Consider the following 19296-nt stretch of genomic DNA (forward strand, 5'->3'; position numbering starts at 1 on the left):
AACACCTTCCAGAGATCACTCCTGTCGCACTGATTCATTGCTTCAGGGTCACTAACCCATGACGAAACTCCGGGTCCCAAAACGACTATACATCAAAGTTTCCCAAGCCTGTAAATCAATAAACGGTAGATGCGGCGGTAAAAACAAACCTCGGTTCTCAGTGACCTCCATTCAGAAATAGAATTCTGCAGTTAACGTTATGATGATATTCCTGTCAAGATTTACGGTTTAGGTTTTGATGCCTCTAGAGACACATGAGGACACAAAGTGTTAACCTTACATTAATACTAAGCTAACCAGACAGAGCAAATAATCTCAAAGATGAGCCAATTATACATCAATTCCCTGAATATGACTGTGCTCCTTAGAAGCTAAGGAACTTTTACCACTGATCTGAAGTCAGTGTACTGAGCTCATGGTAAATTCATAAAGCAGACCATACACAATGCTGCAGTGTCTCCAGACAGAGATCCTTTGATCACTCAGCTCTTGTCATCCCAGTGGCTCCTGTGCTGTTTTTTTGGCAGTAGCTTATGCTAGTTCTGTGTCTGCCTGGAATACGTTACAACAATCTCTCTAATGATCCAATCTAACCAAGCTAGTCTTCTTTAAACAATACCTTCACAAAGCCTCAGCGAAAATGACTCGGAGGCTAATGAGCATTCCCACTGGCACACTGCAATAGTACTCTATTTGTGGGTGCGTTTCTTAATATATAAATATATATATATATATATATATATATATATATATATAGATAGATAGATATAGAGATAGATATAGAGATATAGATATATATATATATATATATATATATAGATATATATTAATATGTGTGTGTGTGTGTGTGTGTGTGTGTATATGTATGTACTTTTTTTATTATTTTTTGCAAATGTCCACAGCTATCCGACATAGTCCACTGGAAGTACACAGTCTGTATACAAAGGGCTAGAGGGGTTTTAACATCCCCCACACACAACTGCATAATCCTACATTGTGAGGTCACAACGAATCACAAAATACCCATTGGCAAACACGGACTACATGGACATAACATGAATATGTTTCAGAAGGAAGAAAGATTCAGAAGGAAATCCTCCTTTCCCTTGAATAATTCCACTCTCCAAAGGATGGGTTGTCTCTGAAGAATGATTTCTCTCAGCTAAGGGAATTGAGTGTCTCTTAGTCCAACTTCGGATTATATGTCCCTAAGAACACAATTTCCACACAAATTTAAAAAGTACATCACAAAATAACTGTCTCTCTGTAGATTATAGTGCATTTATATCATTACAACACTGCTGATCACTTAACAGCATCATTGGAGTACAGAGAAAGCATGTGTGATTTCATTTGAGTCAATGCACTTATGAATTGTTTTTGAAATACATGGTAATTAGGAACACATGATGAAGTGGGGCTGACCTAACGCTCTTGCCTCTGAACTGATGAAAAATGCACCAGACCACATTAGGAGTCAATAGAGCAATCTTAAGTGAGAAAACTGCCCTTATCTACAATCTGCACACTGCTGCATGGTGCATGAAGGTTTTTTTTTTTTTACTTCTGCTTTTGGATACTGCCCACAGTGTGAAAATGACTGTCCTGTTACCAGGCTCTTGACTGTCCAACCCCAAACACTTTGCACCTTTCTTGTCGAAGTGTGAATATATTTCTCTCTCTCTCTCATGTGCAGGCCATTATAAGACATGGCACACTCAGAGCATAAGCCTGCATCAGAGGGACCATTAACGAGACGGCACGGCTCCAATAGGAAATGACTGCAGAACGTGTGAAGAGAATGTGAAATTGGAGTGCCTTTTGGACGACGTGAAAATAGGCTGTAGTAGCTGACTACAGATCAGTTTCGTTCTGTGGATAAAAACTGTCAAAATCAGGATCGAGAGAAGGGGGTCTGACCGGCATTCTAGGGGAGTTTTGATCACACTGTATTATTATTATTATTATTATTATTATTATTATTATTAAAAGGGATTAAAAGGTCTGAAGTTTCATTTTGAAATTATAAATCGACAAAAGCCTCTGGTCTACATCACTTTTTAATAAAATAATCATTAGATTAGATATAAGACCAGCAAGGAGACTTGCATGTTGAGCTCAGTACTGTAGCTACTGATTTATTTACGAAGATGTAATGAAAAGAAATGAGAAATATGTAACATGTTTGAATATGTTAAAATAAAAAGCCACTGCACCAGGCTGAAAATTTGCTGTTCTTTCCATATAGCAATGGGGAATGAAATCCAATAGGCTGAGCAAAATACAATGAACAACACCTGAGAACACACAGACCAAAAAAAAAAAAGAAAGAAAGAAAATGCTTGCCTGGACAACCCTAAGAAACTATTTTTCATCCCATGAGTTTGTACTTTTGGTCCATCAAGCATACTGTGTTTTATTCCGCTTGGCTTTTCTTTCTTGGCATAACGAATACCTCAGAAAGTTTCAAAAAAACAAAATTCATCTCCACCTGTCAGCTCTGCCTTTCTGTCCTGAGCTATGCTGAAGCACCCAAAAAGTCCATTTAGCATATTACAACAACAACAACAACAAAAAACTGGCATCAGAACGTTTACAGCGGCAGTGACTTCCATGATGGAAAGCCAAGAGCAAGCGGAATCGATCTTATCACTCCTGCCTGTCTCGTCCCTTCGTCATCTCGATTCCTCACTGTGCAAAACAGAAAAAACAGACGCCCATATTTCCAGAGAGAGACAGCTGCATCCCAATTAAAGCAGTGACTGGTATTTACTGTGTGTTTGTTCCTTATGCCGATGGAGCTTGCTACGCGCCCGGGCGGCATGCTAATCAGGCCGAGCGCGCACGCACACAGCCTGCCTCCCCTCAGACCTCGCTTCTTCTTCTTCTTACCGCCTGATTAATAAAACCCTTCAAAGAATCAGCTTATTAGCCGCTTCCAAAACACTAACCCGTGTCCTTAGTGGTCGTGAGAAGGTCTGTTTCAACAGATTCAAGAGGCTTTGTTTGTTTGTTTGTTTGTTTGTTTGCATTATGTTTTCAAAGTATTTACTCTTGCAACCATCCACTGACGACTCTGAAGTGAATATGAATGTATTTAATTGACAGTGAATGAGTTTGATGTGATCATAACAGCTGCTTGATGAAAGGTTGTTTTTAGTTCTGCTGAAGCTGTATATCTCCGACTGTTATCTCTTCCTCAAACACCATTGCTGTTATGGTGCATTTCTCAAGCTCTGAAAAACCGAATCCCTTAACCCTAGTTTTCTGTGGTATTAAGCTGCATGGCCAGTAGTAGAGGGACATGGTTTTAGCCAGTAGTCCTGGGCTGCATGGTTTTAGTTAATAATGTGATGGTGTAGGACACATGGCTTTAGATATAATAATCTGATGGTATAGGACAAATAGTTTTAGTAAATAATGTGATCGTATAGGACACATTGTTTTATCAGGTAATATAACCACATAGTTTTAATGTCCCTCAGCCTGCCCACCGGGGAATGCAGGCTGTTTGAAGTGATATAGTTTTTCTACAGAAAATATACTCATTCCACAGTAATGTGGTGAGCTTATCTGACTGTTCTCACAAGTCAAAAAAAGGGAGTGTTGGCTAAGAGCCATATGTAGCAACTATGCACCATATATAAACACACGTAAGAAGAGAGAAATAAAGTAGAGTGATGGTTCTATACTGAAAGGCCTTATCTCCACTGGGAGACACTGCACTCTTTTCCTGGAGATGTATTTACGGCCTGAGCTGCTAAATTATTTAAAGTTCACTTCATCAGAGCAAGCCGCCTCAAAGCACTTTTCAAATGACCGGCCCTAGCCAGAACCGCAACGCTGATTAATCAAACCAATCGGCATTAAGAGCCCGGGCCAACTCTGCCAAAAAGCTCCCAGACAAGGAGGAAATTATATTGGTCGCATCAGCGCCGCACCCAAATATCCATCTCAATCCAGCAGTTACCTCCTGGAGCATTAGCAGGCTATGAGGCCATTCGTCTCCGGTTTTGTCTCGTGTCGCGCGTTGTTTCATATCAGACGTTATGAATGATAAATGACCAATAGGAGATGAAGGTCAAAGCCCCATACGTTCTCTCCTTCTTCATCAATGTCCTACTCTGAATCATTCTATCACAGTGTTTCTGTTCACAACCACAACGTTTAACAGGCTCTGGAACAACTGGACTGTTACCAACCATAACCAGCGCTGTGACGCTCGTTGGGATCTCTGTCCCAAAAGTCTTAATCTCACACTTAATTTCACACTTTTCCCTCTTAATTTCACATACAATTGCATTGTTTTTCAACAGAACATACCTTCTCTCTAGCTCTAGCTCTTACTGTTACCTGGATCACTGTATATCTGTTCGCCCACACATTTTTACCCGAAGGGTTCAAATCAAACATCTTTTTCAAATATTTAATCTTATTCATGTCAGTGTACAAATCTGGTCAATTTCAGTATTAATTAGGACTTAAGTAAAACAAGTAAATGTACCAATTGCACAAACAATGGAAAAACTGCACAAGCAAGAACTCAAAAGGGGGGGGGGGGGTGGTAGCAAGTGTTGTTTTGCCACTGATTGGAAAGAGAGGGGTTTTGTCAGAATATCTTGTTGGGAACTCAAAACATTTGTGCTAGTATTCATTATCTGAGGCCACAGCCTTGTAGGCTAACTACTACTGGATACACACAAAGGGGGGGGGGGGTGGCATCAGTCTTATTGAGAGAAATTTCCTTTGTGTACTCCTTAACACAAAACAATGCAAATGACAAAATGGGCCATAGGCCAAATTGGTCCAAGTGTCGAAGGGTTGTTTTTTTTAGTTTTTGTTTTTTTCTACAGACTACTTAACTGTGGGGTCATGTGGACAGGATGTGATGGAGACTGTACATAATTAGCTGGTGGAAAGTAAAATTCCTGTGTGAAATTTTTTCCCAGTTTGCAAAACATGGGATTCATTTAATTCACAATATCACAACAAAGTATTTTACTAACATCATAATTCAGTACCAACAGATTCTTGGTGGTAGGAGAGCTGTCATACTCTAAGGGTGAATATTTAAAGACTTTGAGAACTGGATGAAGAGACAAAGCTGATCTCTGGAGCATCTCCTCTCTGAGGTCACACAGTCTGCATCATTCATTTTCCATTATTCATACCCACAGCGCACTGTAAAGCCACTGGAGAACGCTGTATGCTACCTGACAAACAACTGTAAGAAAATACATATCTGTGTTTACACACACATACACACACAGGCTCAGAGATGCTCCGGCTTGTTTGCTATTAAATTTCATCGCTGGGTTCAGTGTGAGTTCGATTTGCTCTCATTCCTTGTTTAGCCAAACTTCAGTAATTTAGTTTGGATGTGAATTTCTAAACTGGACCGCACCACACACCAGGCCCTGCCAATACAATATTTCATCACTGTCAGTCAGGTCTGAGGAGAAAGAGAAAGAGAGAGAGAAAGAGAGAGAGAGAGAGAGAGAGAGAGAGAGAGGGAGAAAAAGAGAGGAAGGACATCATTTAGCGTATGACTCAGCAAAATAAGTGCATTTACCATCACTAATATACCCAGTCATGACTGATAGCTCTTAAGTAAATAATACCCAAATATTAGCTGTTTGGACTTGTGAACCTTTTAATTGTCTGCTAAGAGCTTTTTCTGCCACTGTGTAATAGCTGTGAAAGAGGTTTAGCATGACATCATAACATTTCACAATCAGTGTGAATAACGTAAGGACACTGGGAACTGTTCTAACTGTCATTCAGGTGAAAAGTACTGTGACTGCAGCTGACAGTGTATTCACATGCTGCCCTGTTATGCAACCATTGCATCACAAGGATGCTAACTGAATAAAACAGTATAATATGCTGAACATGGTAGAGGTGTGTTTTGTCTTTTCCGCTAGGAATGGCTATGTGAACATGTGTAGGCGAAAAAAAAAAATCATTCAGTGGAAAGAGGATTGTTCCCTCATCCACTCAATGTGAGGAGATTATCTTCTCCACGGCTTTTTTTCTCCCCTGTAAGAGGGTGTAAAAGATTTCTCTGGTGTGATTCACCTATTGAGGCGTGGGCCACGTTTGGCGTAAAGCGGAACCGAAACGAGGCGACATTAACCAGACAGCAGAGCTTTGAGGTTTGGATGAGACACTTCTCAATTCAGACGTAAAAAAGGGACACTCACTTAAACAGAATAGGGCCTGAGACAGAACCGGGCCCAAATTCATGTCATCCATTTTGGTATGTGAAGTTTTTATGATAGAAACACTAAATATACCCAAACATCTGAACCTTTTGAATTTGGACTCCACTGAAGTTATGTGTCCCATTTGTGCCCATTGATAATTAGAGAATTAATCATAATGAATATTTCTAAATCAACTAAATAAAAAAAAACAAGCTCTTTTGCATCATGTGTCCTTTTTTAATGGTTCTTGAATGAGTCTGTGAAGAAAGAGTTCATTAGCAGTTTGATTAGCATGAGGTGAGATTCTACCAGCGCATAATTAGTGAGACGTGGATAATCTCTAACTGATTGCTGCCACTGAAATAACAAAGGACCAATAAGGGAGACTGTGGCTGTGGCCCAACAGCGTCATCAAGGGGGCCTCACGTAGCACATGCAGGAGTTAACGTCCTGCCCTCGTTTAAAATTAAACCACTGTCTGCTTGACTGGCATCTGTGTTCCTTGTCAAGACACAGTTTTGTTGTCATATATGGATTTAAGTTTGTGAAAGGAAAACAACCGGCATCTCTGACTGGAATATTGCTTGTGGACTAGGATTTTTATGTAAATTTTTAGAGATTTGGGGTTGTCTACATTATGGCTGAAAACTGTATAAAGATATTCTACATGAATGAAAACATGTTTTAGAATCCTCAATCACGTTCATTGGATAGTCTGTCTCTGCACCATAGTCATATTATACCTGTAATGGATCATCCTGCTGCAATACTCTAATTCATTTGCTTCATCATGAGCGGGTACAGAACAGATTTGGCTTTCATGTGAAATAACCCATTACCAAGTTAATTTGCATTAGCTGGAATTTGGTAGGTGTGAATGACTTGGCCAGTCTTTAACCCATGAACTCTTCCATTAATGATTCAATTAAGGAAACGCAGCACATGTACACGGATCAGAATGACCAGAGTGTCGTTGATACTGCTGCTTAACGTTAACCTCTTAAAAGCAGTGTTTGGGACAGAAAGAAATAAACTGTATACAAAAGTTTTGCAGTTTTGGATTTATTGTGACAGTCTGACCAGAACCAGAAACTACAGACTGAAAAACAAGCCCTTTAAATGGGATTTTCTTTGTGCATTGTGAGACTCTCTATTTGACTACAGAGGACTACCAGACATATCAAAACCGGATGCGACAAAAAAACAATGTGCTGTCAGTCACTAACACAAAACCAACGCTCCATGAGTCGCTCACACCAAGCCCATGCAGTGCCAGTTACTGGCACTAAATAGCTATGCTGACAGTCGCTAGCACAAAAGTACACATCTGGCTGGGTTAGGTAACACCCACGGTGTCAGCAAGCTGAAACGTGTTAGAGCTTATCCTGAGATGCCCGAGTACCTCATTATCACGAGACGTGGACAAAACACACACACGCACATGCACACACATACGCACACACACAGCCTGTGGTACCTGGTAAACTCCTGAGACATCTGGACTGCTTGTTTTGTGCTGCCAGCCTTCAGGATGTGTACTCGCAACGTGTGTGTGTACTTCCTGCTAAAGAAGCAAAAGCCTTACATAGCCCTGCACTCCAAATGACCTCCACCCTCAAAACCACACTACACCACTCTCATCAACACACTCAGTGCTACGTTACTCCAAAGATCACATTTCTCCATTACTGCGCGTTCTATTCAGTCAGGCCCCAGTTCTGCCAAAATACAACAAGTACGGCAGTTTAATTCACTTGGTGAATTAATAAAATTATTTTTAGGTTGAGATTAAAGAGGCTGACCTGTAAATATTACCTGACATTCAAATTTTGTAGTGCTTTAAACTTTGTTTTAGATTTTAAAGTTCTGCAAGAGTGGCTTTGAGTTCTAGAATGGCACGTGTGTTTTTGAGCAGAGAATATGTTTATTCTTGTTCATTTTCTTTCTCTGGACAAAAGTACTGTGATTAGACCAGTTCAGCCAAGCTGATCTAAAAACGGCTCCAAAACTACTGAGACCACTGGAGAGAAAGATTTTGTCTAAACTGAGCATAAAATGTTTGTTTTGTGTCTGTGTGTGTGTGTGTGTGTGTCTGTGTGTGTGGGTTACTTGTATGTCTCTCTGTATGTCTCTTATTTATCGTATAGGATTCCATTCATGTCAAATGTACACAGGATTGCAGTCCGTGCCAGCTACAGAAGCACTTAGAAACAAGACACCCCTGTATGTGTTTAGCCTTCATCTTGTTACTCAAGTTTCTGTTTCACTACACTTCTGCATGTTTCTTTCTATCTGAGACCAGGCTGGAAATAAGAGCCGCAAGTCACAGTTAGAAACTTGTGACTTTGACACAAGCAGTAGCAGAGTTAAGATTAATGAGTGTGATTAACCACTAAATCAGAGCAAAGTATGAGCCCTTTACAAGTGTTTTTACCGTGAGAGAGAGTGTGTGTGTGTGTGTGCGTGTGTGTGTGTGGCTAAGGCCAGACCACATACATAGAGATGAATGACCAAATGACTGATGTGACTTATTCACGTTCAGCTGAGCAGGGTCCAGATAATCAGATCCAAACCCTGAGGATGGAACAGAGTCTATTAAAAGTGACACTACTGATGAATATGTTGAGTGACTAGTAGATTTGATCTAAAACATAAAAAACATTAATCATGTGACCAATAAATACCGTAACATAAAATTATAAACCTTATAAACATAATATTATAAAGGAAAGCAAAATGATATCTTACACACTGCACTCCTCACCTGACTGAATAAATAGTTTTATCTGTTAAAACTAGCTAGGCTTTGTGCAAACAAGAACCCTAACCCTAGTGCCCTTTAGACATTTTAGCAGCTTAAACTGCAAGCCCAAGTGACTGCATGTCCTCGAACTTAAAAGAAATCTAGAAAATCTTATCTTAAAGAGCGATCTCGCTTTTCATCAGCGGCAGGAAAAACCCCTTTCTTTGTGAGAAAGGGAGCGAAACTTTGCATTAGCATGCATGCACTTGTGCTGAAAATCAATCAGAGATTAAAGGCGCCTATTATGTTTCCTCTGCTCTGTGTAAAAGTGCTGTTTTGTATTACAAACAGTAGCATTGGTGTAGATCAATGAAATTAGCCTGGTCCTCTGCTTAGGCAGAGCTGCGTGTACATGATGATTCACAGTTCTGGGAAAAGATATGTGCCTTTTTTTTTTTTTTTGGCAGCACAATTTTGTTTTTTAGTCTTCATGCACTGAATGGTAATCATATTCATGTTTAAAGAGAGGAAATCACCCATTTATGTATGTATGTATGTATGTGTAGTATATGTACACACACACACACACACACACACACACACACACATATGTATATATATGTATGTATGTATGTATATGTGTATATACACACACACACACACACACACACACACACACACATATATATATATATATACACACAGTGTGTGTGTGTGTGTGTGTGTGTGTGTGTTTCTGCGTATATATATATAAAATATATTTTTAAAGTCAGTTGCATTTTTTTGAGGTACGTCACACAAGAACAATCCACAATCCTTCAAAAGGATGTTTCCAAGAATGACAAGGTTTCCTCTGCGTTTTCCCACAACGACAATAAGAAAAAGTTCTTTCCAGTGGTTAATTAGCTGTTCTTAAGAACCCAGTATTAAATGATACAATCCAGCTCATGGAAATGATTTTTAACTGAGAAAAATGTCAACAGTAAAATTTTAATACAATTTGAGTATGAATATCAACTGTTTTGCTTATTAAATTTTGTTATTGTAACAGCTTTGGGCAAAATGTCTGCGACCAGACGCGTTGTTTACAATTTTGCTGCCGAAAACAAATTAACTCCTAAAGACATATGCCCTGCCCCACCCCTAGTGACTGTTTAACTAATGAGAGACCAGATCTCACAAGGAGAATATCTGGCTTCACACACACACACGCACACACACACACATACACACACACACACAAACACAGAAATTGTGGACCAGGTGATTCCAGGTCTCTTGTGACAGCGTGAAGGTCGTAACAACAAAAGAATAGAATTCTAATCCCAGCTCCCTGGCCCATCGTGGCTCTTCTCCGCCACACAGGCGTGTTTCCTCTGGCTCGATCGTTCTGAGACAACAGCATGCAGCTGCCATGAATCCCTAAAATAACCAGGTGGCTAAGACTGGTGTCACTGTGAGGGCTGGGCAGCCATGAAGGGAACGGTGGGAGAGGTCTGACACACACACACTTACAGTATGTAAGCTCTCATTCTCTCTCTCTCTCTCTCCCCCCCTCTCTCTCTCTCTCTCGCCTGCTCACTCACACACACACACCCACTTACTCAATATTGTTCACTGTGGGTGTTGTGTGTTTTTCTTCCACAGCTGCCAAACGACAGTGGAAAACTCCACAATGGATGGTCAAACCACTAGAATAATATAGAATATTTGGTGAGTTACTATGTAATGCTTTGGGATACACAGCATTAAAGCAAGACTTTAGACTGAATGAAAGGGAAATCCTTGTTCATTGTGTGTGTGTGTGTGTGTGTGTGTGTGTGTGTGTGTGTGTGTGTGTGTGTGTATAGACAGAGAGAGGGAGAGAAAACACACAATGAACAAGGAATTCCATTTCATTTAATTTCATTCACTTTTGGCAGCAGTCCTCTTGCAGTAGCCTAATTGTTCCCTTCTAAAAGATATGTATTGGTACGTGACTAACTGTATTGCATACAGAAAACATAGTGAATGTGGCTCATTTTTTGTTCTCAAAAGAAAAGAAAAAAAACAGTACTGTCATTTTCTTTTCCTTCATGAGCTGTGTGTATCACTGCAGTCATAGTCCCACTGTTCAACGGCACCATCACAAATGAAATCCACAGCTATGTGTAATGATTGAACTCACATCCTTACTTAAAATAATGCTAGTCTATGACTGAAGTTTCCCTACCATGAAGTGCAGCTTGTATCATGAATAAGTGGATAGGATTACACACTAAATTAAGCATTTCATATGTCTACTAGAACATGAATTGTCGTTTTTAGGTACCGCACAAACATGTTCATAAATCATTCTTCATTTTCTGTGAATGCTTACTTGACTTTGTTAAGAGACATACTCTGACTGGGGTTTAGCACCCACTGCAATAGACTCTGTATGAGAGTATCACTTTTTTTTTCTATTTTCCTGTTTCTTGCTTTTTTTTTTTGTTTTGAGTGGGATATCATCTTTAAGACCCTATATTACACATTAGCGAAGATGCCTTTGCTAAGCAGTCGACTTCTAACCTGCAGAGTCGATGAATTAATAATATGATTAGCCTGAAATAGCTGGCAGTGATGTCTTCGTGCAGGTAACTGAGTGATCATTACAGAGATGATCTGGCATTTATTACAGGACTGACGCCTTTTCGACTGCTGACACAAACACCCATATAACAAACAGATTCTTTTCAAGGAACCCTGACTCACGTTACACTTCTCAGAAGGAGGGGCTGAAAGGTCTCCTTGTGTTAAAATTTCCCTTTTTCAGACATGGCTCAAGTAGCTTAAGCATTCTGTGAGATGTACTACATTCACTATGCCCTATTCAATCAATGCAACACCTCCAGTGCCAAGATCAATGCACTTGATAGACTCTTACTTCATGGGTAATTAATGGTGTGACTTTAGAGCAATGTACCTCCATTCAGGTGGACCAAGGTCTCGCTTATGACAATGATTAACAGTATACAAATCCACTGCCTCCCTAATTTACTGGCACGAGGTCAGTGTTCAAAGAGAAGGGCAGTCATCTTGGCCACTGGAAACCATTATTAGAACAGCCACTCTTGGCCAGCGTCATTTGACCTGCAGTTGCCCCCAGAACAAACAGCAGAGGGTTAAATGTCACTTCCTAAGGACACAGGGAGTTTAACCACTAACATAAGACAATAAAACAGTTGTTGTCTGTTAGTAACAGAGGGTTTGTTCGACGTGAAATTATTCAGTTGTATAAAACTGAAGGATAGCATATGCTTTCTTTGTGTCTCGGCAGCAAGTCATTTGTTTAAAAATAAGATACGATGCCTTTTTGCTCTTCTTATTTCCTTTAAAAAAGTAATCCCAAAACAAAAGTCAAATTTCCTACATAAATAATGCATTGCTATAGACTTTTTTATTTTTAGTTTTTCTCTTTTCTCCACAACTGCTTTCCATGGATTTGGGCAGAGGCCAAGAAAAGACAAAAAAAATTTACATAATGGAGAAAAAGGACCATTTTAATCTGAGACTGTGAGAATTATTGCTAGAGGCCTTCACAGCCTTGGTCAATGAAGGAGACCCATGGTAGGCCCTGTCTCATATCCTGCTGATTATGTTTCATTACATAGCATTTATTTTCAATGTACAGCCAGGAGGGAAGAACAAAGTACATACACCTCAATACATATACCATTTTGTCTGCATCAGTTAGCCTCACAATAGGCCCTCACTGGTATATACTGCATTTTGATAAGCTTTCATGTTAATCTCCTTATAATGCAGTATGTAGTCAGGTTGCTGTTTATCACAAATATAGCAATATATATTTAAGTTTATTGTTAAGTCTTATGTCATGAATTAGAATGCCAGACAAGAAGCATTAAGAGAGTTGTAGATGGATTTATAAGTTATGACGTGTGGTGTATTCAAAGTGCATCAAGGCACAGACAGAGCGGGGTCACATGATCTTAGTGCATGAGGACTGAGAGTCAGTGACAGATCATAGTGCGGCAGGAGACAGAAATCCCTTCTTTGAGAACATTACCTACCGAAATTTCCCACCAGGCCCAGTCACGGCCACACCACTCTATGACAGGGAGATTTGTTTTAGACCAATAAGCTCTCAGAGCAAGGCAGCGCTGGGACATATCCCCCTAAACGCTATAACCTCAAGTCGCTGCTTCATCTCTGACAAGCCCAAGAGAAAAACAAAACAACAAAACAAAACAAAAAAAAACAAAGAAAAAGGGAGGTGTGGGATCATTATCCTCTGACACATACCTGCCTGTCCCTCAAAGGCTCCCAATAGCATCAGCTTCACCTCTCGAGTTACACAAGGACACTTTTCATTCATTTGGACTCTCAGACCTAAAATAAACAGTCGGCCTGTCACTAAAATACGCTTTAATTTGTCCCCTAAGCAAGCTGATGCTGAATACACATCTGCTGCGGTTGAGGTAAGCTGCTGTTGTCATGGTTACCGCCCGGGCTAGCTAAATACTGATGCTTTATGTGTATGTGTGTGTGTGTGTGTGTGTGTGTGTCTGTCTGTCTATCTGTCTGTCTTTATTGTTAAGCTGTCCATGGAACTCTTACAGAGAGCAGTGGTCCCTCTGTCATCGCCCACACACACACACACACACACACTAAAATAAATGCCCAAGGATAAATAAACACACCTTCATAAAAGTATATTAACCAACAGAGAAAGTGAACATACACTGACTCCAAATAAAACTAGGCCATAAACATACATGTGCTTGTTTAGGAAAAAGAAATTATACTGTCCTTTTCTTGCACATAAATACACATACACCCACACACACACACACAATTACAAGCTGGTGCCAGTGTGAGTGGTAAGCAGAGTGGTGATTTAGGGGAAGCTGAAGACAAGTCTAAGGCAACATGATGAGTTTGGGGCAGCCCACAGCGTCCAGCTGGGACAGAGTCCACACTGAGGAACGCATATAGAGACAAATCCCTTTGCACAGTCACTGCACATGAACACACACATACTCACTCTCTCTCTCTCTCTCTCTCACATACACACATTCTCCCGCTCTCTCTCACATACACATACACACACACATATTCTCTTTCTCTCTCTCTCTCTCTCTCTATCTCTCTCTCATACACACACACAAACACACTCACTCTCTCTCTTTCTGTCTCACACACACACACATACATTCTTTCTCTCTTTCTCTATCTCTCACACACACAGACACATACTTACTTTCTGTCTCTTTCTGTCTGTCTCTCACACACAACCTATACACAAATACAGAGAGAGAGAGAGAGAGAGAGAGAGAGAGAGAGAGAGAGAGATAGCTCTGGACTAGCATTGTAACATTCCATCAAAACACCTGGCCAAAAAAAGCAGGGAGCCCAGTTAGGTTAGGTGTGAGCTACACTGTAATATTTTACATTCTGTCAGTAACCATATTTATAACAACACCGCTTGCATGACGCTGCAAGGAAAGATATGTAGAAAAATTCTTTGTTCAGGGGCTTTTGGTTCTTAGAGCTTACTTTCTGATCTTAAAAAATACATGCAAAATACATGCAGAAAATACATCAAAATTTCATTCAAAAGCTGGAGTTTATGGTTAAAATAATGAATACAAAAATAAAATGTGCACAAAACTGAAAATATCTAAAAAGTGATATATAAGGGATGCACTATAACCTGCCAAGTATATTTCCAGGACCAAGACGAACAGATCAGAACAGACCAGAACAATTCCTACGGTGAAGGTTGGAAAGCAGTTTTAAACATTACTGTTGCCGATTGGTCCATTTTTGGGATTAATTAATCTCACCGCTGTGTTGAATGCTCCCTTCCAATCATCCTGTGAGCTGTTCATTGTTTTTGTATGGCACCCTATGAAAAATTGCCATTGAAGTCAGTCAATTTGGAACCAACCAACATATGTTTGTTTCAGCAACACCCAGAACATAATGTTAGCAAAGAGCTAACGAGATACCAGTTGCTCCTGACAGATTAATTATGTCAGCAGTTGATTTTTGTCTTTTCTAATCTGTCTTTTTGTTCCATTCATTTATTTTCATTCATAAGAGGGCAAGTAACCTGGAAAAATAAGTCCCCGTTATGAAAAAGATGTATGTTAGCTCTTCTCTGCTCACAAACTAGTTTAGCTTTATCCATATCCATAGCTGGGCTAAGCTAAAGTTAGGTGCCGCTACACTGAAACAACATGTTGATAATCATGGAAAAGAGACATGGTTATAAATGCTGCACATTAGGAGCATGTGAGCTAAATTAGTGCTGTTGAAGAACTGCATTAATGAGAAGGCTGTTGATTTTTCGTTATATCATCCATTAAACAGGACTTGCCAGCTCTCATATCCTCCTCTTTAAAAGTAACGCTTTAAAGTCATACGGCCTAGACAGAACATAATTGTTGGTGTTCACTGCTAGTTCATGCAAAGTCGTTTAACAATACTCATCAAACGAATGTCAGCTCTGAACTTCAGCTCTGTAGCCCACAGTCAATAAGAAACAGTGGGAAAGTTCAGTTCTGATCACTGAAAATGAAAAGAAAATTAGAGCAACTAGTAAAACCACACCTTATGTGATACTGGCTAATATTTGCGGCCAGCTCTCCAGTGTTGTCAACTGTTGACCAGAATCAGAGACTCTTTTGCCATTTTAAAGGCCAAGAAAGAGCATCTCTCTCTACCATCACCCAACAGCTGATAGCCGAATGTTAGACAACATGGTACAACCTTAATCTGACGCTGTTAACTTTTCTCTTAATCATGCTGTACAGTATAATGAGAATAATGGAATAAAACAACATGGTATCCCCATGTGACTCCAACAGTCAGTGATGTCTTGGCAACCCGTTCTGCCAACCAATGTAAACAGTATTTACTGAGTGCTAAAGGAATTATGGTCATCTTGTAATGTTAATGCACCTCCTCAAATCCCACGCCACTAAGTCAAAGGTCACCCCAGCGCATGCTTTTACATTTTCCCTCAATCAGAGAGTGTTGGCGATGACACCATTACACTGTGTGAGTACATCATCTGGAATTACAAGTCAAACAACATTTAACGTCTATTCATGAAGCGATATCATACACAATGAGCAAATCAAAAATCATAGTGTAGTTACAGTTTATCTCAATGAAAATCTTGCTGAATGCTTTTAAATATAAACAACACAAAAGCAGCAAATATGTCCTAGTCTCAAGCAATCATCCAAAACATAATTTAAAAAAAAAAAGATTCGCTCTTCCAAGAAATCCAGATACACTTTATTTGAGCCTAAGCATACACAAGTAGACCTTTAGGACATGCTAACATTTTAGCTTGTGCAGTATCAGTAACATCATAAATGTACTTTATTGCTGCTGTTCAGAAAATGTGCAAAAACAGTATGGTGCCAGTACTAAAGGCTTGAGCTGTGTTTGACAGCTGAATTGCGGTGTGGACGTTCTATCACAACTGCTAGTTAAACTGGGTATGGCCTCGCTCCAAGAGGTACTCACCAGAACCCGTCCAGTCAGAGTTTGGGCAGAGATCATCACCCCTGCCCAGTCTTTCACAGAGGTCATCCAGCCCACCTCACTGGCAGCGGAGTCCGCCTCCTTCTCATCCCCCCCACTCTTAACCCCGCCCTCCGACTGTCCCCCAGGATTACTGACCCTCTGTGCATCCTGAAAAGAGAGAGAGAGACACCGTATGAAACATGTCCTAAATTTTCTGACCAAATGGTTATTTTAAACACAATCAGAGATGTGTAATGCTTTTAAAAACCAGATTAGTGTATCACACCTTCATTCAGTTGGTTCTGTACCCAGCTTGTATACTTACATCAAATTTTAGACACTTTGGTATACAGGCTTTAGTTGGAAAGAAAAAAAAAATCAAATATACAGTGATCAATGTGAAAATGTGCATTAGTCTTGTTCCCCTGACACGAGCAAACATTTCTTTAAGTGTGGATGATGACAAAAATAAATAAATAAAAAAACAATGGTTAAACATAAATGAGCTCTCAATCTTTACCATACCATGTTTTCCGGTAAGAATGAGAAACTGAGTATGTATGGGTTTTAGTTTGCTTTATTTATCACATTTGTTTCCATTTTCTGTCCTTTGACTTTCTTGAGTGTGTAAAAAAAACCTTGAGAAATGACAGAGGAAGCAAGGGAAGTCTTGTGCAGAGGTAGCTCCCAGCCCTGAGCAAAGCCTGGAGCAGGTATCTCCAGTGGCCTGCTGAGCATGGACTGCCCACTGGGACAGGTACGGTTCACCGAGCAGGAAATTCTGACAGGAGGCCTGGGTTAGACGCACCCACTCAGGGGACAATTCAGTAGGCAGGTGTGTGCAGGAGGAGAAGAAGGAGGGGAAGTGGAGATGTGTTCTCTTGTCATCCAGGGTCAGACAGAGTCTTCGAATTCACCACGCTCACTCCCTAAACTAGCACCATACGCCACTGTGCAACCACCTGATCTGGTCTGACAAGCTTTAGATAGAGTGTAGACTGAGTGTATGGATACACCAGTCTGAAGACTAATGTTCTCTGTGCTATATTTCACATTAGTTAACTTCGAGGCGGCAGTTGACCACATAATCATGAATTAAGTCAGCAGTTATGGGGATTGGCCTAAATAGATTAAGTGAATTGGCTGAATGAATGAATCATAAACTCAATAGTTGTATAACCAGCTCATCAGCCAATTATTTTCCTCACATAGAGATGGTACACTTCAAAGTCATTTCTAACAGCGTTATGTTGAATGTCTAAAAAATGAATCATTTATTACCAGCTGTCACGCATTGATGCTGTATACAAGCACCCACCGCCCCACCCCCCAAAAAAAAAATCAATTAAGTGTTATGGCACTTCTTTGGCAATTCCATCCAAACAATACAGGTGGTATGACATTTCAGAAAAGATCTTAATCTGTTAGATGACCGACGTCTTCTACACGGCAGTCATATGTTGACATCACATGGGCACAGCAGCGCCATGTTTCCTGCAGGAGAGTCCATGACTGTGACTGAACGCTCTACTTCAAAGAGCTCCTGGCATGAAGGCTTGAGTATGCAGCATGTGTTACGCACCAATCATTGGCCATAAATCTTTGGCTTCACCGCCAACTGAATGATACTCACACAACGCCGAGCATGAATGAACGCAACCCCCTCCCCAAAAAGTCCTGACCCGGCCAGCTCAAACGAAATGCGTCAGTTGGAGACACTGAATAAACAGTGTGATGGAAAACTGCTTAAAGGGCCGTTACTGCAAACTACCACCACAGCACTGACAAGTCTCATATGAATTATAAAGCCCTCTGTATCCATAACCTTCTGCTTCAAAAACAAATCAGTTTCACTCCAGACTGCTTTTTCTGAAGATCTGAGGTTGACCTAACGCTTTCTATACAGAGGAAATGAGGATTACATGACCAAATAGAGAGAGAGAGAGAGACGACTGAACACTAAAACATTAATCTGTGATTACCAAACGATCTTTGGCCTTTGTTAGACTGAACCTTCAGGCTTAAGAGATTATGTTTGATTCAAACATACTAGTGAAGAGGGAGAAAGTGTCATTCATTACAGAATATACATGGCCACTCCATTGAGGAGCAGACAGATAACAAACCTCCTCTCTGCTCCCCTCTCCACCCAGCACTGTTCTCTGGATCCAGAACAAACGCGTTTTATTATGCACATGCCGCTGCATACTGTAGCAGTTATTTTTATGCCTGAAAAAACAGCGTAAAGATTTCAACACAGCAGCTAAGTAGAGGCATTTTATGCATTTACGATGTCAACATTGCCTGTGTAAGAGATGTCAGTGGAGGAGCTGGTGTATTCGAGAAAGCGAAGAGGGCACCAGTCAGCGTGACCTTTGACCTGTGACATGCCATACCGTAGCACCAGCATTCAGTGAACAGCACCCAGCGTCTGTCCCCCTAATGCCTGAAAAGCCAGTGGCGCAAACACTGAGTCTGTGTCTAGGAAAGATCCTGAAAAAGACTCCAAAAAGAAGAGACTTTTTTATTGTTCAGTTGACCAGTTTGATTAATTTAATGGTGTCCCTAATCCTTAAGAATTTAACTTGTGCTTGATGGATTATTTATACTTCTTTATCATCTTATAACCTTTTATTTACGTATTTATGGTTTCACTGATGTACACACTCTACACACTGATTTTGATGTAGAGTTTAAAACAAATCTGTGGACCTCAATAACTGAATGTGTTTCCCTCCATAGCTTCCATTAGCATGCATGCATTTCTCAGTTTATCAAAATAAAGTGGCAAAGCTGTCACAGTGAAATGAAGTATTGTGGATT

General features: G+C 40.2%; 1 protein-coding gene across 11 annotated transcripts in view; it reads right to left on the reverse strand.

Moving 5' to 3' along the window:
• Nucleotides 1-19296, reverse strand: part of LOC115811073 (calcium-activated potassium channel subunit alpha-1) — an 88685-nt gene that overhangs the window by 56653 nt on the left and 12736 nt on the right. For all 11 annotated transcript variants that reach the window (XR_004025274.1, XM_030773102.1, XM_030773106.1 and 8 more), the window contains exon 2: nt 16474-16641. Coding sequence is in view for 10 of the 11 variants with exons in the window: in XM_030773102.1 (XP_030628962.1) it covers nt 16474-16641 (168 nt within the window). In the remaining variant the exon portion in view is untranslated. The remainder of the gene's footprint in view (nt 1-16473; nt 16642-19296) is intronic.

The sequence above is a fragment of the Chanos chanos genome, chromosome 5, assembly GCF_902362185.1.
Source record: "Chanos chanos chromosome 5, fChaCha1.1, whole genome shotgun sequence".
Classification (NCBI taxonomy): domain Eukaryota; kingdom Metazoa; phylum Chordata; class Actinopteri; order Gonorynchiformes; family Chanidae; genus Chanos; species Chanos chanos.